At 35.0% G+C, this 20,272-nt stretch overlaps 1 protein-coding gene across 1 annotated transcript; it reads left to right on the top strand.

Moving 5' to 3' along the window:
• Nucleotides 1-10,128: 10,128 nt before the first annotated feature.
• LOTGIDRAFT_134373 (hypothetical protein) lies at nt 10,129-10,972 on the top strand (the record flags this gene model as incomplete). The annotated part of the gene is made up of 3 exons (XM_009068466.1): nt 10,129-10,280; nt 10,387-10,541; nt 10,731-10,972. Coding segments are annotated over 3 exons (549 nt in total), but the record flags the coding sequence as incomplete, so codon positions are not given.
• Between the last annotated feature and the right edge of the window lie 9,300 nt (nt 10,973-20,272).

The following is a 20,272-nucleotide window of genomic DNA, read 5'->3' as shown; positions in this document are numbered from 1 at the left end:
TAGGTTTATAGTCACTTAATGACTACTGGTCTGCATCTTAGTCATCTAATGAAATGCTATGGGTTTCACTTCTAAGTCTTTGTTAATCAGTGGACTTACCTGGTGTCAAATCTAAACGACAGAATCCCTCTATAATCCAATATGTCCATAAAACTAAGTAATAATCCTTTAAACAAAGTAGTTTAGAAGTGTTTTTCAATAATTACTGAGTTTAATGGATATATCGTCTTATCTAGAGATTCTATTTGTACACATGGAACCTGTTTTGTCCAACTGATGAATATATTCACAAGTTTGAGACTTTATTTTAAGACCATTCTAAGAGTTAGTATTACTTTCAAATGTTCAAACTGTCAAAGGATTGTTGACATGCAATAACTTTGATCCACACTTGAACCAATACATTGATTGGATACTTTGACATCACATCCTTGACCCTTAAAAAATTACATAAGGAACCATTTCCAACTTGAAGTGGCCCTGAAAATCAAGGAACTTTCTGAGACAGTTCTGGTCCTGGTAAGTTGATAGAATTAAAACTATAATTCAAAATAATTACAGATTTATCTCTGGTGATCAGATGTTCTATTGGAATAATAGGAACTAAAATTTCATATAAGAATTTGGAATATGCAAAGAGATGCTGTCAGAAGGCCAAGGTTTTGGCCTTCACCCCATTGAAAATGCAGTGCAGAAAGACGCTATAAGCAGACTGCCAACCCCACCCCTGAACCTTCACTGAGGCACCGCGGCCCCTAAAAACCTATTTGGAATGTGAAATAAAAGCTATAAGTAATCCTGTACAAAAACCTACAAGAGAACCTATTTTGGATAAAATTGTCTGTACATCTTCTACTACACAATAAAAATCACATCATTTGTATACAAAGTATAATAAATGTCGGTCAATGATTTAAATATCAATAAAAATCACAGTAGAAATTGATGAATGTCTCCTAAAATAAATCATCTTTACTTTCACTTTATTTGACCTCAACACAAAATATGTCATTCGCACTCAACCCCTCAACAGCTCTTCCAACCCTTCTGCAGTTTCTATTAAACCACAGCTTAGTTTGTGCCACCTGTGTGATGCAAAAATTAGGCCTGGAGTTTTCTTTACAAGTGAATGAAAATTGCACATTCAATAGGCCAAATATATTCCTAGGGACAAAATTGTAAAGAATTTGAAATCTATTAGAGAACACAAAACACCATTAAAATGTTCAAAACTTTTTTATAAAACTGTTGAACCCTTTTTTAAAGTTGACATCTTGTTGAGATGTTTACAATCATAACCTTGTACTTTCATGTCATAGTTGAAAAATGAGAGTTCCAAACTGTCTGACTTGAATTGAAATTATTTATAAGCAAATTTGTCAAAGTAATTTTCATTTTTGATTATCATATGAAATTTTAATTCACATTTTACAACTTCATATAGGCCGCTTGTAGACTTGACTATTGAACTTAAAACTGGAGAATTTAGACAACATCCTGATAGAAGGCATTTTCAACATCTAAGCCAAATTTTCAGAAAAATCAGGTTGTAAGAAAGTACCTTTTCATACCTTGTACATCAATTTCAAAGTATTCAAAATGCTAACATCATCAAATTTTTGAATACCATCTAAACAAGAATTAAATTATCAAAAATATATTTATGGTTAATTACCTCTGGTATATATTATGACCATTTCAGTAAAATTTGATCCATAATAGAAAAATATGTCAGATATTTGATTCAAGTCTATTTAGTAGATACCATTCAATTCATATTCAATAGAAGTCAATCATTTCAACTTAAAAAGTCAAAGAAGGCAAAGGATATGTCTTCTTAGAAATCATTTCATCTGCAACAATGAATTGAGGTCAAAAGTAATCTGAATTTGGGCTAAAATAACCTGCCCTCTTTTAGACTTACTTCAAAAAGTAAGCCCTTTTAAAGAGACAGATTCCCCATCTGTTTGACCAATCTTACCTTAGTCTCAGGAATAGGAATTTTTAGCTAAACTAATCAGTAACAGTGTGTCCAGAATTATCCACGTTTGAAAAATTCTTAGTTTGAGGTATTTTTGAAGAAATTATTTATTTTTCATACACTTTAGTGCCTCTGAAAACTATTTACATCAATTTATGAACCAAATCATCCCCCCAAAACGGCGAAACTGTCCCTTTAAAAATATGTGTTGATATATAACAGCTTGATGTATATAGAGGCAGCTGTCCCTCCAACTTTAAATTTTGTACCATGTGATTCTTAGCTTCAATGGGACCTAGGCAGTCTCCACAACTGAATTAATTTCCAACCATGATGTAGAAAAATAGTTTGATATAATAAGGTAATAACTTAAAATATCTTGAGAAAATGCTACTTACATGCTGCTATGACAATTTTGGTGAATAAACTCTATCCAGTGAACTCAGGAAATTTTCCAGAAATCTAGTCTGACCTATTATAACAATTTCAGAACACCTGCTGGACATGGAACATTTTAGGCCAGTAATTTCAGAGGAAATTTTCTTTAATCCAGTAGGTAGAGCAATAAAAACATGGATATAGGTCATTATCTGTTTATAGTTCATTATTCAAGGCCCAATAATTTAATAGACTGAAATTAGGTCTCATCTTTTTTTTTATTAGGTCACATTTTCATCTGAATCATAGAAATTTTGTGTCTTGCTTACTCTTTCCACCCCAAAATGGTAGCTCAGCAGTATCAGCACTCGCTTATAATCCTGGAGGACAAGGTAAAATAACTGAATGGGTCAAGATAGTACAATCAGATTTTTTAACCCAGTCACTCTGTCAATGATGCAGGTTGGAGAAGCTGTCATGAAAACAATGTTGAATGCAGAAAAAAAGCCAAGATCTTATCTGGTACTTGTTCTATGTTTTTTTCATATCCTTTGACAGTTGGAAATCAGAATGAGGCTGGTTAATGCTGCTGTCCTAGAAAAACTTTCCTCACTGCACACTGCAGAACGACTCATTTCATTTTCATAGGGTGTTTCATGCTTTAATATTTTAGTTGACACTTGTCAGTCGTCAGCTTAGGATAAGCAACTTTTAACAAGAAGATATATTAAAATAGATATAGGTAAAGAAGCAATTTACCTAAGGATCCACTTTTCTTGTACTGCTTTAACATGATTCTACTAATTTGTACAGCATTGACCACAATTGTGAAATTATTTACCTATTACTTGTTATAAACTGTATGAAAGTTAATAAGTTGTCTTCCCTACAATTATTGTCAGTTTATCTGTTTGTTCTCTCATCTATAAATCAATTCAAAATTATCAAGTGCTTCCTTCCTGTCAAAATGAGGTTAATAACCAGGAATATGGCAATATCAACTTTCACTTATGTGAAACAAAAAGGCCAAAAGATAATTTTGCTGCTGCTGTGTTGCTGTTTTGACAGCCATGCACTGACTGCACATCTTCATTTGCCAAGAAGACAAAAAAATATTAGGTCATTTCTAGTTAATTTTGAGCAATAGTGTCCAGTAATAACCAATACTCTGAAATTAATATGGTCACTCACTGAATTAAACATTTCTTATTATTTCACTAAATGTTTAAATACATGGTTCTATTTGTCTTAAAATGTTAAAATGTCTTCAGATCTAAATACATTCCACATTCGAAATTCTTATATATAAATATATTTACAATAATAAAATATTTACACTGTTAAAATAGTGTTAAATACAATTGTAGAGTGAAAAAGAAATGCAACTGTTAAAATAGTTCTCAATATATTAATTATAGAGCAACAAATACAACTGTTTAAATAGTTCTCAATATATTAATTATAGAGCGATATAGAAATACCACTGTTAAAATAGTGCTCAATACATCAATAATTATTGTAGAGCATAAAGAAATATTAACTTAAAGTTCTGTTTTAATTTTTTTATTTCTACATGAAATTTATCCTCTAATAATACTACCATCTAATAAACAGAAAATTATAAAGAGTTCCACATTCAAATGTAGAAATTATTTGTATCAAATCACTGTAAGACTTCGAATTTTTCAAAAATACAATTCACTTTCCAAGAAAATAAATAATCAACTCACCTCACAAGGAAGAATGTCGGGTAAAAAACAGTAAACATCACAATAAACACATGGACATAAGATATCTTATCAATACATCTTTATATATACTAAACATTACCTGGGCGTTATTCGCCATATATCACAGTCTACTAGGGCATTATTGTTGATAGAGCCCAGTGGCGGTATCTTTGTAGTGAGTATATAAATACCGGTAAAATGAAAATAAAATTCTCGTTGCCTGTTGACATGTATTAAGATATTATTCTCTAACAATGCAGTATCTAGCTGTACAATGCGGTGTAAATATTAATTAGTACTTAACAAGCATCTTTTAATTGATAACTTACCCTTAAATATCGTAAATATCTGTTATTTCCCGAATGAAGTTTAAAAAGATGAACTTTTCCTACCGGATATGGAGGCAAGAAACCGTGACGTCACACCCTTTCTCCGCCCCAATGCTTTTGATGGTCTTTATTAATTGTTTAAAGCGACTTTTGTATCATCAACTAAAAATAACATCTTTCACATCGGGACAATTATCCTGTTACATAGTCTTATTACAATTTAATCCATTGACATAAACGTTTTTCAACTTTTTCAAGTATATTGCTCTTCTGATAGGCCTATGCCATTATAAAACATAGCTATATAATTAACAATATCATAATCAATTATATTTATCATGCCCTTTAAATGTATATTATTTCTCTATTAAATATTTATGTCAATAATTTCGTCATACGTCACGGTTTTTAAAAGAATTTAATTACAAATATTATTTTGAAAAGATACCACGCTGTCCGTAGTTGCGTCGGTGCTGACGAAATTTGAAGTCTGCAATACCAACACAGTGGCCGAAATGGGGGGGGGGCGGGCAAACCCACCCCTTCCCCCATCCTTGCAGCCCCTAAAGCATGTTTTTCGGGCAAAAATCTCATAACTAGGTAAGAAATTCGGGCAATCTCAGATATTATGCCCCCTTTTGGACGCAAATCCGGCTCCGACACTGCACGAACACATTTTTAATATTGATATGATCATTTGGAAATTGGTATTCGTTACGATCATAAATAGCAAGCACTAAAGTTGGAACACCACATACGAAATAGCATGCCCAACAACCCGCGGACTGTACCAGTAGTTGGTAGTTTGCTGTGGTCAGAATGGAATGGGAATCACTATTGAATTGCAAGAGGACAGTTTGCCAACACAAAAATGCCATTTCCCGTTTTAATACACGCACACGTAGTCACTCATATTACCCAATTCAGCTGAACCTCCGGCTAAAACCAGACAATGCCACTTTAACTTTATCAACTACAATCTATCAATATCAAGTGATCAATAACAGCTAGATCAATATTTATCTTACTCAGATTTCTACAACCATTCTTAATTAATTGCTATAATTTGGTTATAAATTGTTTATAATTATCATTTGTTTATTTGATTGTTTGTGGATACTGCATTGCTGGTGGATGGTGTTATACAGCCTCTAGAGGCGATTCGAGCATTTAATTAGATCCGCCGTAGTCAACCTGAACGATAATTCTATTGCGAGATACACCGATTACCAGCATTTGTAATATTTTTTATTTAACTCGTGTACAATTTTCATTGTTGATCCTATGTTTTTGTTTTTATTTAGAAACATTGATCAAACCTATATAGTACGTTTCTGGGACAATACGGTTTCTATAACAGGGATCTGTGGATTTGGCTAATTGTTGAGTAGCATCAGGTGTTCCGATGGAGTTTAGATGATAGAAGACTTCTTCAAGACGATCCCCTGCTATGTGATCAAGCAGAGATAGCAAGGTTGAAAAGTTGAAACTTTCTAAAGCCGATTTCAAAATATTGACCTTGAAAAGTGACAGTAAATCGACCAAGTTTGATTTGTAATTAGACGTGACAATAGTTGAATGGATAATTTATTGATTTGGGGATTTCCATGTCAATAATATGCAGTGTAGAAGTGTGACTTGGATTAAGGGTAATCCGCTACGACCATTTAAATATCACAGCACCAGACGACAATTTTGACCTTTTGACCTTCAAACTTTTCATTTTCAAATTGCTGATTTAGTAACAATCACTTGTAAATTTGTCAATCATTGTGTATGTCCTTGAAATTCTGTCATAAAATGGAGCTCAAGAGATTTAGGGGTCTCATTCCCTGTTGACCGTTTGGCCCCCAATTTCAAATTTTATAGCAATCACTTGTGAAATATTTTATCATTCTTCCATTTACATATTACAAAAACCTAATGCCTTGTTGGCCGATTGACCCCAAATTCCCCCAATATACACAGGAAACGGTAACATTGTGATGTGATGATATTTAGATGTATTCATATATTCTTGAAAGCTAAAAGCATGCCCATAAATATAGGCTATACATACTGGATATGGGAATCTGCCTTTGTCATAGTGATCGACTGAACTCGATCTTTCCTATAGAATATTGAAAATGATTACAATGTTATATGATATTTTTCAGTTTTTCTTTTAATTTTGAAATCGTTCTGTCATTTCTAAACAAATTTCCAGTTCATACCCTGGTGACTGATTGACCCACCCCAGCCAATTCAAAGGAATGAAGAGGCTTAACATACAATACTGCACCAGTTACCTATACTGATGGGTATTTTGAATATTAGGCCTGGACTTTTCTGCTGGGGTTATTCTTTGGTGTACTACGAACCCCAGTCTCCCCTCAAAAAGTTCTGAGGACGTAACATGTTTATGAAAATATTTTTAGAAATTCAGACTGAAAACGATGAACAAACACGCACTTTAAAATTAAATCCCTACACGTTATGCCAGGCAGGTGTAAAATTATTTAAAAAATTTTACTTCATCAACTATGTCGTGTTTGGAATGTATGCTCTCAGATATCAAGAACAAGTAGATTTCGATGTAAAAGAAGTTACCCGGTAGGGTCCATAATATTATGCTGACATAATATGCGATTAAGAATTTGCATAAAATAGTCTTTCTGCAGAATTTCAGATATTCTAGCTATCTTAATTACCTTCACAATCATGCCAGGACTGCATAAACTTTATTTTTTTCATTTGGTCAAACTCATTGGTCCATAAAAAAACTTCTATATCTATGTATAACCGTGCAATATGATCCGTTAATAAACCGATGATACATATTCTGAGTATGCCCTTCAGAGATGGTTATTTAAAAAGAAATAAAAGTAACATCATAAAAAATATCCCAAAAAAATATTTAAGGTTAATTCTTTTTCTTATTAACAACGTTTCATTCATCAGGCGAATAAGATTAAGAGTTCTAGTTTCTCCTATATACCCTCTTTAATACCATTCAATATTCAAATAATATCTTTATATTCATTACAATAGAAATAGTAAATTCCTCTGTAATGTTAATAAACAGATCTGACAAGGGTAAACACTTGAAAATAGTCCTGGCTAATTCTCCGAGTATATCTTCTATTGAATGAGATCCTTATAGGTATATGGTCTATTAACATCCATTGATATCACAGGAGCCGAATTTCAAAACATACTCATTTATATTTTGAAAACAACTAAAAGGAATTTAATATGTGTGTATATTATTAATGGTAGAGCCATTCTCAAGAATGCTTTTCAAATGGTATATTTTATTCGATTTTCAAAAATATTTGTCTTGACGGCGTTTCCGTTGATGTCTATGGGCTTGGTATAAGGGCATCCACAGAAGACTTCGTGATACCCCAACTCATATTGGATTCTTAATAGCGAACCGGTACCTAACCTAATATATGGAACGGTAGCATTTTTAAAGCAGTTTGAAAAACATGATTGATTTTTGTCAAACTACCTTTTCGATTACAGGGCGTCCCATCGTATTCCAGATCAGAACCTTGGTGTTTGTTTTGAACATGCCGTTGTTCTTAGCTCTGGCACAAAACATGTCAATTGCTAACGATAATTTCGTAAGCACCTGTACTGACGAGAGTCTTGTACAAGGGTCACGAAAGTTGACAATCAGGTCGCCGATCCTTCAGAAATACTTGTCCTTTTTGTGTATTTTTATGTTTTCTCAGAGATTGGATCATTGAAGTGTAACTGTTTTGACTACCGAGATATGATATTAAACTACTGTTAACTAGAGGTGTGCGATCAGTTTCAAATTAGTGTACATGTAGTTTGTCCATCTTGGCGAATCTTAAGACTCCTTGTTGCTGATTGGCTTTTCTTTGCATTCCATTAGACAGAAACAACCGAGAATATCATTGGTAGTTAGACCAATTGGCAAAGTTGATAATTAAAAACACTATACTATTGACAATTGTTAATGATGTACCCTTAGAGAGTGTAACAAGCACGTCTTGTTGTTTGGAATCAGTGGTTTACGAGTAAAGTCAACAATTTCTGCAAGTTTTCCCCTAGCCTCAAAATACATAAAGCATGCGATGTAATCTTTTCAATAATATTCAATAACTATATAATACAACCATGTGCAAAGCGACCCAAAATAAACAGAAATGGTGATGGTGTCATTAAGTAACAAAAACGCCATGCTGCATGTATGAAAAGGGCAATAATCATAAAGCGATTGCACTCCTCTACCCTATCATTTCTAAGAGTAATCATTTCCAAATTCATCAAACAAAACCAACACCATAAACAGTCCTATTTTAGTTAATTGACTTATCCCCTCTATAGCTTATAGCTACATAACAAGATTAGTTAATCTCCTTGTACAAGATTAGCCGTGGTGTATGATAGGATTACCAAATCACGCGTCATTAACAACCGTATTTTCAATGGAAACAGATTTTACTTCTTGTAGATTCGTGAAAGAGATCAGAACTTTCGATCTTCGTGAAAAAACTTTTGATGGATTTTTGAACATTTAGTGAAAATAGACATTTTTTCTTGATTTGGATATGAACAAAGGCAAAATCTGATAGGAAGTGACGTATATAATAAAAAGCATGGATATATTATAGCTAAAGTGGGGAAAACGATTTCTTTGTGGAATTTGTAGATAAAACCAAAACTTTACTGAATTTTGTTTGTGAAGGCTCATGTCTGAAACGCAGACTTCGAAATGGGAAGCGGTGTTTCAAAAACGGTAAGGATTATACTTTTGTAAGTTCCACTGGATGCATGCCAGGTTCGACCAGAAAAGTTAGCTTTTCTCGAACTTCGTTAATTTGTGATAAATTTTATCGGGAGCAATTCTATCAAGTTAAAAATAAAGGCAAATAACTTTACAAAATTATGAAAACTACAGACTACAAATGACACTCGTTTAGACTCTTCAGAAGTGTTAATCAGCATTAAATCAGTACCAGAGCCAGGTTTTGATAAGTATTTGAAATCGTGCCCTTCTTTCTTTTTATTCAGGTACCTTCGCAGAGTATCATAGCTACCTACCAAATAGAACCGCATTTTATCTTTTCTGCTGCACATGCAAGTTATTCCGAAAATGAAAAAGTCTTTGAGCTTATTCCTCCACCAAAGCAACAGTTTTCCAGTAAAACAGCCATATTTAAAGAGTTGGACTATAAGGCTGTTGATGACAAAGCATCGAAGGTATGTTAAACATTAATCATATAACTCCGTCGATAGGATCAAATTGTTCAACAAAATGACCAAATGCGTTAGACCAATGGTATCTGACCGAAACATCTGCCTCTATTCCAAGCTCTAATAGCTATATTGAAAGTTGTGGAATGGTCAATAACTGTCAAAATACCTATCAAGCATTTCTATGTGTAACTATTCCTGCTTAACTATATTGTACCATATAAACAATATAAACATTATATTGTACCACTTGACAATGCAGTATTAAACTTTACATGGATGTAAAAGATGAACCTTGTTTCCTCCCCCAAAACCTAGTGGATCATTGCCACAACATCTATAATGCTAAGTAGCCTATATTTTAAGGTGTATCCTGTTTACACATGGTCACGATAATCAAGTGTTATTTCCATTCCAGGCACCAGCCTATCTGCTGGATAGACCCTATGAGGAACTGGTTAAGTATTTAACTGGAGATTTAGACAATACTCTAGCCTTAGTCAGGGCTCTGTATCGCTGGATCACTGCTCAGCCAGTCGACATGATGCTAGCACCCAGAAATAAACCAAGTACCAATAAACCAATCTACCACATCTGGGCGATCAAGAACAGCGAGGGCAACTATTCTCAGTGGTTCTCCAAGTTATGTCGGTACGTTTTAATTCTTATGTGCCTTTTTCTTTAACATAACAGCCTATTAAATTTCAAACAAGATTCAATGTCCACATTCATAACATTCCACACACTTCTTTTCCAGAGCAGCAAAAATACCCTGTGTTATCATCCATGGTCGTTTAAAAGGATCATCATATCAGGTTGGACAATCTGTGTTCGAGGATGAACACTACGGAGAATGGAATGCGGTGCTGATCGATGGAGTCTGGAGATTTGTGGATGCCTATTGGGGAGCATGTGCTGCTATCGAGGAACAAATCGATGAGGTAGAAGAAGATGAAGATGGATTCTTAGTGAAGCAGATGGTTATCCCGAAAGAAGATCCGAAGCAGCCCAATATTATCCATGTCTCTGAGGCTCCTCAATCCAAAGACAATACAGTACGTCTGCTCATAGACAACACAGTAAAAACTCCGAGAGATGAAGTTAAAAGTCAAAATCGTCTAGAATCCAGATCTAGTTCACACAAAACATTAACTTATACTTGTGATGAAAATTACTTCCTTACGGATCCGTCCGAGATGATCTACTCCCATTATCCGGAAGTGCCTGAATGGCAGCTATTACAGTATCCATGGACGATCAACAAATTTGAATCTTGTGCCAATACGAAAGATCGTTTTTTTGAACTCGGGATGTCTCTAGATTCCCACAAAAAGTGTGTGATTGATTCTAAATCTGGTGACCTTGAGGTGCTGCTCGGGGTTCCCCCGCAAGATGGCCTGCATTATAAATTCCAGTTCATTCTGTACAAGTTGGACAGCAACAATCGCGTAACACCTCAATACAACCGAAATGTGTTCATGCACCGGCCGATAGAGAAGTCTCTAAGCTTGAATGTCCGAGCACCGATAGCCGGTGTTTATCGTCTTGAACTTGTAGGTCGTGATGTCCGAATTATTAGACCAAACTATGATTACGACTGGATAATCACATATAAAATCAATTTCGAAAGGGGTAGTGATAACAGACAGATATTCCCCGATCATCCAGACAGCGGATGGGGTCCTGCGTCACACACTCATAAAATCGGACTTATACCAATTAGTAACAAAACAGGCGAGGTTCGGACAACCACAACAGGCGATGCACAAATCTCTTTCAAAATGGAGAACACAGAAAAGTTCGAGGACGCCATAATTACCAGTCGTTTGTTTGATTCCATTGGCATGGAAATTCCCAATACAGTAGTCTACAGGCTGGAGGATGAGAAACTTTTCTTCAATGTGAAAACTCCACGCAAGGGAGAATATTCTTGGAGACTTTATTTAGAAATGGAGGATGGAAGTAAAGAAAATTTCTGTAATTATTACGTTATATCAAATCAGAGACATGGAAACGAAATTTTCCCAGACGAACTTAATCAAAGAATTGGCAAAAGGAAGGAATGTGATCGCGTGAAACTTAAACCAATATCTTACCCATCAGCAGTGATCGCAACAGATTCTAAAGAAATTGTGCTAATGTTCGATTATAAGTCCGGAGAACAATTATATCATAGCTTTGTCTCCAATGAGAAATTCGATGCTATTCATTGTTTTGAGGACAGGAAGGAGGGCGAGACTGTGACCTACACACTGACCTTCCCTAAATCAGGCGTATTTGGATTCAAACTAGGAGTTAAAAATTCCGAAATGGAGATGATTGACCCCATCTTTGATTATGCCATCACTTATAGTTCTGGTGTTCCTGTTGAGCTTGTTCCGATATCGGTTTTATCTATCCATTCTGAAGGTAAAAACTTTGTTACATAAAAAGAATTATATCAAACCAGAACAATATAGATCTTTCTATCCAAATATTTGAATGTAGAATTCGTTGCTTAAGTCGTCCGGTAGGACTTTTTTCAAATACACGTAAGTCCTCCTTTCTGCACATATGGTTATTGGTCACTTTTGTTCACTACGAGTCAAGAGGCATATCGATTTTGTTCTTCTTCATGGAGGCAGCAAAAATTAATCTTCATATACATTTCAGAAAGTGAAGAGGAAATATTGAGGAGAGCTGTAGTAATCGCAGTAGATGCTCATGATGAAGATCAGCTGGAGATGATAGGTAACAAGCTAAAGAAGAAGAAAGACGAGGCTTGGGCTCAATCTTTATTGCTCATAGTGAACAATGAGCTTGATATTATTCGTACTGCAAACAGTAAGTAAATATCTTTCAACTACTGATAAACCACTTTCTGGGACTCATTTTAACAGTCAGGCGAACTATGAAAGACTTAACTATACTGACCTTGCACTTATTTGTTAAGGATACTAAGGACCTTTCATTAATTTGTAGACGACACTCAAGACCTTTCATTCATTTGTTGATGATTCTAAAGACCTTCTAGTAGTTTGTTGACTATACTCAAAGTGCTAATCAATTGTGAGCGCTAATCAATTGAGAGCGATACTCGGGACCTTTCATTCATTTATTGACGATACCCGGGACCTTTTATTCATTTGTTGACGATTCTCAAGACCTTAGTTACATAATGTTGATCATACTCAGGACCTTTCATTCATTTGTGGACGATACTCAAGACCTTTGCTACATTTACGACGATCCTCGGGACCTATCATTCATATTGAAGATACTCAGGACCTTTCATGCATTTGTTGACGATACTCAAGATCTTTCATTCATATAATGACGATACTAAGGACCTTTCATTCATTTTTTGACGACAGTCGGGTCCTTTCATTCATGTTTACTATAAAAAGGACCTTTCCATGTGTTTTTTTTTATAGGATTAGTTGAGGCATTGAACTTTAGACATATAGAGAGAACGAGAGATGTTTTAAGATACATTAGCGAAAAGAACTATACCAAACGAATGAAAGATGAAGTGAAAGCAGCTAAAAGATTCCTGGCTCGGCATGACCATATTATTGGATTACTACATGCTGTTCTGGATTTAGATAATAACACCGTATCTGAAATCAAAGCTTATTCTCATCCACCAGAAATTGTCCACAGAGTCATCATGGCGACTTTATTGCTTCTCGGCTATTATGAAGACGAAACATCGGTAAGTAATAACCATACGACGCATGATCTTAGACGACTGAAAATTACTTAATGGTGCTGATTACAGGGTTATGGTCACGTTGTTGTTAGATACATTCAAGCTAAGAGGGCCAGATTGAATGACGGCTTTAATTCTATGATTGTAATATTGTTGTTACAGAACTGGAACAGAGTACAGCACATAATGGGTAAAACTGGATCAGAATCAATAAAACGTCTGATTCAAGCATTTGATATAAACTCATTACAACTCGATGTTGCTGTTGGTGCCAAGAAAATGTTAGGGGAAATAACTCTAAACGATGTCCGAATTAAAAGCGCAGGGGCTGCTGCATTCTACGTTTGGGTAAGGAAGTGTTGTTTTTTATTTAACATATTCACAGTTATACAAGGTTACAGAACACCAGAGATCACCTCATTGAAATTGAGTTGGTCAACTTGTCATTCCGTCAGTTTTCAGTTTGTTAAACGGAACAGTAATGCAATTAAAGTATACAATTATTATTCCAGACTAAAGGAGTTGTAACAGAAACTGAGACTCGACATCGAGAAGAAATGGAACAGACACTGCCGAGAACCAGGAAGAAAAGAGCAAAGAAGCGAATGAGGAAGGAGAAAACCAATCTTGATATTACTAGAACTTTATACGCTTGATTTTAAAACTTTACAAGTCCTACATTGTTTTTGTGTGTATATTATATGTTTTAACTTATATAGTTAATTATCAAAACACAAATTTAGAATATTCTTTATTGATTGTTTTCTCCTGATGGAAGGTTGAACTGGACAGAACAACTCGTCTCGTCTCTTTTAGTTTACTTGTAAGCTTAGACCGAAACATCTGTCTCTATTCCAGCCTCTGATAGCTATTCAGACAGCAACTCCAGAGGCTATTTCGGACTGCCGCTAGCCATGATATTCAGGTAGATATTTGGACAGTGTAGTCAACTGGATGATATACAGGTAGATATTTGGACAGTAGTCGACTGGAGTAGGCTGGAGTAGAGTAGGAGTAGAGTAAGAAAAACTAGGCCGTTTTGGGGGGATTTTACACATCTCTGAAGGAGCTTGTTTTAAAAGAACATATTAAAATTAAATAGCCTTTACGATGGCTGTAGACTAGAGTGTTATGCATCACAGTTACTTTCGTGTTGTTAGTATCACTTGACCTTGTGACCTTTTGAAGTTTTGGTTGTGCAAGCAGTCTCAAAAGGCCGACGAAAGATGAGTTTTGTTAGAATTATAGAATATATCTGGGTTTTTAGGATCCGATTTAAGTAAATAGGTCCGCACCTTCGGTGAAAATCACCACAAACAAGGTGAATATTTTTGTGAGAGCCATCACCCCTTTTCTTGTAGTCGACTCGACTGACTATTGCACGAGCTTCGTATTCACTATGCTTCGAGGAAAGGATTCTCCATTGTTTACATAACAACAACAATCTGGTAAGAAATCTAAATAATAATCTAATACATTCCAATGACAAATTCAGATAAATATATTTTCATTCATTGCAAGCTGTTTCAATTATATACAGGACAGTATTATATTATAATATGTAATGAATTTATTTATCTATTTATCTGTCTAAATTAATGTAACATTGTCATGAAAATCAATCAGATAATATAGTCCGAAACTGTCTCTGGTGATATTTTTGACAGTTATCGGCTGACGATATTCGTCAATAGTACATATCAGAGGATGGCAAAAGTCACGAAAAGGCACCCCTACCACCTACTCCAACCCCAGGGGTTTGTTGTGAACAATTTACAACACCTACCAAACAGGTCGTTTTTCATATAAAATCAATCAAAATAAGGGCTGTGACCTGCAACTCGAGATACGACCAACACATTTACTCTCTGACTAAAATCTGAATTGAAGTTTGGCAATCATTTCCATATGAATTGAACTATCAATTACAAAATACTACTGAGAGTATTACATTGTCTTTGGGTTGATGAAAATGTCAACCACTCGAAAAGTTATTGCAAGTAAACATGATTTTACAGAGGTGAATTTTCAGTCGGAAAAGTTGGTCATTTTCACTTGAATTTTCTGGGAGGTAAGTGTGTCTATTTCAAAAGTAAAATCATTGAACCTGATATTTCTATGGACCCGAAGACATTACAAGACAAATGGCATAAAGTAGAAAATTATATCTTGAATATTTATGAAATGAAAAAAAAAATTCAATTCAAAGCTCAATGTAGTCAGACAGTAAGTCTCAATGTACATAGGCTTTTGGTTTTTCTGTAGTAGATTTGTTTTTAATTTACAATTGGAACGCAAAAACGCATGTTAACAAAATAAAAATCTGTTTCATAATTAAACTTCTAGTTCTAGACTACAGACCACACTGATAAGAAAATTATCCCCCTTCGACCACATTTCGCTCTTTTAAGTAAAAATAACTGACACTTCGTAAGCAAATCAATGCTTTATTATGGTGCCATTATGGTCGACACAAATTAATTCTTCAAGTCTGTACAAAACATTCTCCCTTAATACGGCAACAACAATTTTCATTCTGTCCAGTATACATGTATAAGCAATTTGTATTCTTTGTACACCAAGTTGCCACCTCTAGTCTCGGGGTAGGTAGAGAAAGAGTGAATTTACCCTACCAAAAATTACCATAGCTCTGATTCAAAATAATCAATTTAATAAAACACCTCTGGATTCAAGATTTTAAATCTTATACATTTTACAATATCTAGACTGGGATGACGGTAAGGAGTACTGCAATTTATATATCAAGACCACACTCATGTCAAGTTATCCCCCTTCGACCACACTTTGGAATTTGATTGACGCTTCTTGGCAATAAACCTTGGATAATTACTGTCAGATCACTATGCCCTTTGAATTACTTTTCACTGACAGAAAGGAATTGATAACCATAGAACGAATGAATGAATGAATGAATGATAATAGGCTATACTTGCGACTATCAAAAATGTACTCATCCTTCAAAACAACTGATAACGCTCTGCGACCATCAGAGGACAGTAATTTGTCGAAATATCTTTCCACTTTAAATCCATATGCGTATTAACAAAATCGCCGAAAGTGATGGGAGAATAATCGGGTCATACAACTGAGAGTAATTTGAGAATCAAAAGGTTTTCAAATACAGCTATTATAGTGAATTAACTCGATTGAAAACAGCATTGCATATTTGTAAGTCAAACATAACAATTCCTTGTAACTTTTAACCTAAAAGACATAGTGCTTACTCTTTGAATTCGTTCCAATACCATCCTTACGGGCAATTAACCTTTTCCGTTTGAACCACGCCCCGTTATCAATAAATTGTGGTTCACATTTCACCCTATCCCAATAACTAAATGGGCGGTGAATTTTAACCAATGAAGCATTTGTCTTCTGGGAGGATACTCCTGTACTCAAATAATATCGTTTAAACCACGCCTCTTATCAATAAATTGATGTTCACCCTATGCAAATTACTTCTTGAAGGCTGTAAATTAGCCAATGAGGTGCATGTACTCAAATAGTATTCACAAATTTTATGTGTGCAATATAAGATAATAGTTTTAGGACATGTCAAGAGTTATTGTGTAACAATGTTTTGAATTGTATTACTATTAAAACATCAACTTCAGGTTAAACCGTCTGCAATCATATATTTTGACCCAATTCTTTTTCTGTTATATTTGGTCAAATTGTATTGACGCTATTGAAATAATTTAAAGATATTTTCATCAAAAACTTATTTTACATTTTCAAAATTGTTAGAATGTTCTTAAGGAGACAATGATGATAAGAAGTATGCAATGAAGGGAATGATATTATTGATATTAATCTCCTTTATAGTATTGTGCTGGATTTCGTTAACTTGACAGGGTAAGCTCACACGACCATTTGACCACAAATTGTATTTGACAATCTTTCCACATGAGTTTACATAACATAGTTTTACATTTATTTTAGCTCTAATGTGATTGTGAGATTTTAACAGGCCAAAATGTCAGACTTTATTTTAGGACAGATGTAGTCAGGTTTTGACGCAAAGTAGTCTCTGACGCCAAATAATGTAACAAGATAAAGAGGGATCGGGCGATAGAGGCAAGAAGCAAAGTAGCCCAGATAAAATAAATGAAACGTGATGACTGCTTCTTCTAACTACACCACAAATTGCTCACAACAAAAAACGGACAAACAACAAATTTTTCCCAAAATCTAAATGACTGAATTTTTAAATTATTGAATTAATTTTATCCTTTTGATTTTATCAGGAATCATGCATGTTAAATTGAGAAAGAACTACTCCCAAATCATCGTTTCACTTTATCATTAATAAAACCAGTTATATTTCGATATGGAATGTCATAACACTTTCTTGAAAATAACATAATATAAAAAAAACCAAGATTGTTCTAATATAGGGACTTCAATTTCGGATGTAAAAGATTAATTAAAGGAAAGAGGTAAAGTTGTTTGAGAGTTTGGAGCACTAAGATGAAGATTTTATTGATGATTACAAATTAGGCCTGTATTTTTAGTTAACAGAAAAAAGAAATTTGTACATTATTTCTTAGAATGATTTGGAATTTAAAAAAAGGCTTACCTTATTACCACTTTTTGTGATTTAATTCAATGCTTCAAGTAAACAAGCAGTATAGATGCCGGAAACGAACTCAATGGCGGGGATTGTGAATACACTTTTATATTACAGTAGATTCACTAAGCAACTATACAATGTTTTACATACTGCACTATCTAATCCGTATTGCATGGTCAGTAAAAATCTTATTGATTATCCATTTACCGGGCGCTTAACAAACCAATGTAAAATATTATCAGCTGATGGGGCCTGATGACGTATGCCAATGTTAAGTCAATGGAAATTTATCCATGTTTCGACCTATATTGGACTTAAAAAAAAAAAAAAAAAAAAAAAAAAAAGTTTAACATGTCTTCTATCTATTTAAGCGTCTTCAGAAAGACGCTACAGACAGACTGCCGACCCCACCCCTGAACTAAAATGGCCATAACTCCTCCAATTTTGACGCTAGAGCAATAATTTTTGTTGCAAACGAGAGTTTAACATGTCTTCTATCTATTTAAGCCGAAAGCAGAAAGTTGGAATTTTGGAAAACATTTGAGAAAATCGACTTTGAAGTTTTACCCAAAGGAAAATCGCATATTTTTTGGTTTGGGGAAAAAGTTTGAGACCAAAAGTGCCGTAACTGGCAGAGTTTCCAAGATAGGAAGCTGAAATTTGGAACACAGCAACTTCCAATAGGTGTGTACCTTCAGTGCAAATTTCAACTTTCCAGCCCTGATAGTTTTGGAACGGCAGCCTGTTAAAGTTTTGGCCTTCACCCCAACCAGCGCCATTAGACAGTATAGGCGGACTGCAGACCCCCACCCTCTCACGAAAATGGCCATAACTTCGCCAATTTGGACGCTAGAGGTATAATTTTTGCTGCAAAAGAAAGTTTAACATGTCTTCTATCTATTTCAGTCGAAAACAGAAATTCGTATTTTTTGAAATCTTTCGGGAAAATCGACTATGAAGTTCCACCCAAATTTTCAAGAGGGAAATTTGCTTATATTTTGGTTTGGGAAAAAGTTTGAGACCAAAAGTGCTGTAACTGGCAGAGTTTTTAAGATAGGAAGCTGAAATTTGGACCACAACAACTTCCAATAGGTGTGTGCCTCCAGTGCAAATTTCAACTTTCCAGCTCTGATAGCCTGCGAACGAGAGCCTGTCAAAGTTTTGGCCCTTACCTCATTGAAAACGCAGTGCAGAAAGACGCTACAGACAGACTGCCGACCCCACCCCTGAACTAAAATGGCCATAACTCCTCCAATTTTGACGCTAGAGCAATAATTTTTGTTGCAAACGAGAGTTTAACATGTCTTCTATCTATTTAAGCCGAAAGCAGAAAGTTGGAATTTTGGAAAACATTTGAGAAAATCGACTTTGAAGTTTTACCCAAAGGAAAATCGCATATTTTTTGGTTTGGGGAAAAAGTTTGAGACCAAAAGTGCCGTAACTGGCAGAGTTTCCAAGATAGGAAGCTGAAATTTGGAACACAGCAACTTCCAATAGGTGTGTACCTTCAGTGCAAATTTCAACTTTCCAGCCCTGATAGTTTTGGAACGGCAGCCTGTTAAAGTTTTGGCCTTCACCCCAACCAGCGCCATTAGACAGTATAGGCGGACTGCAGACCCCCACCCTCTCACGAAAATGGCCATAACTTCGCCAATTTGGACGCTAGAGGTATAATTTTTGCTGCAAAAGAAAGTTTAACATGTCTTCTATCTATTTCAGTCGAAAACAGAAATTCGTATTTTTTGAAATCTTTCGGGAAAATCGACTATGAAGTTCCACCCAAATTTTCAAGAGGGAAATTTGCTTATATTTTGGTTTGGGAAAAAGTTTGAGACCAAAAGTGCTGTAACTGGCAGAGTTTTTAAGATAGGAAGCTGAAATTTGGACCACAACAACTTCCAATAGGTGTGTGCCTCCAGTGCAAATTTCAACTTTCCAGCTCTGATAGCCTGCGAACGAGAGCCTGTCAAAGTTTTGGCCCTTACCTCATTGAAAACGCAGTGCAGAAAGACGCTACAGACAGACTGCCGACCCCACCCCTGAACTAAAATGGCCATAACTCCTCCAATTTTGACGCTAGAGCAATAATTTTTGTTGCAAACGAGAGTTTAACATGTCTTCTATCTATTTAAGCCGAAAGCAGAAAGTTGGAATTTTGGAAAACATTTGAGAAAATCGACTTTGAAGTTTTACCCAAAGGAAAATCGCATATTTTTTGGTTTGGGGAAAAAGTTTGAGACCAAAAGTGCCGTAACTGGCAGAGTTTCCAAGATAGGAAGCTGAAATTTGGAACACAGCAACTTCCAATAGGTGTGTACCTTCAGTGCAAATTTCAACTTTCCAGCCCTGATAGTTTTGGAA

This window comes from Lottia gigantea, assembly GCF_000327385.1.
Source record: "Lottia gigantea unplaced genomic scaffold LOTGIsca_90, whole genome shotgun sequence".
Classification (NCBI taxonomy): domain Eukaryota; kingdom Metazoa; phylum Mollusca; class Gastropoda; family Lottiidae; genus Lottia; species Lottia gigantea.
This window is presented reverse-complemented; position numbering and strand designations above follow the sequence as displayed.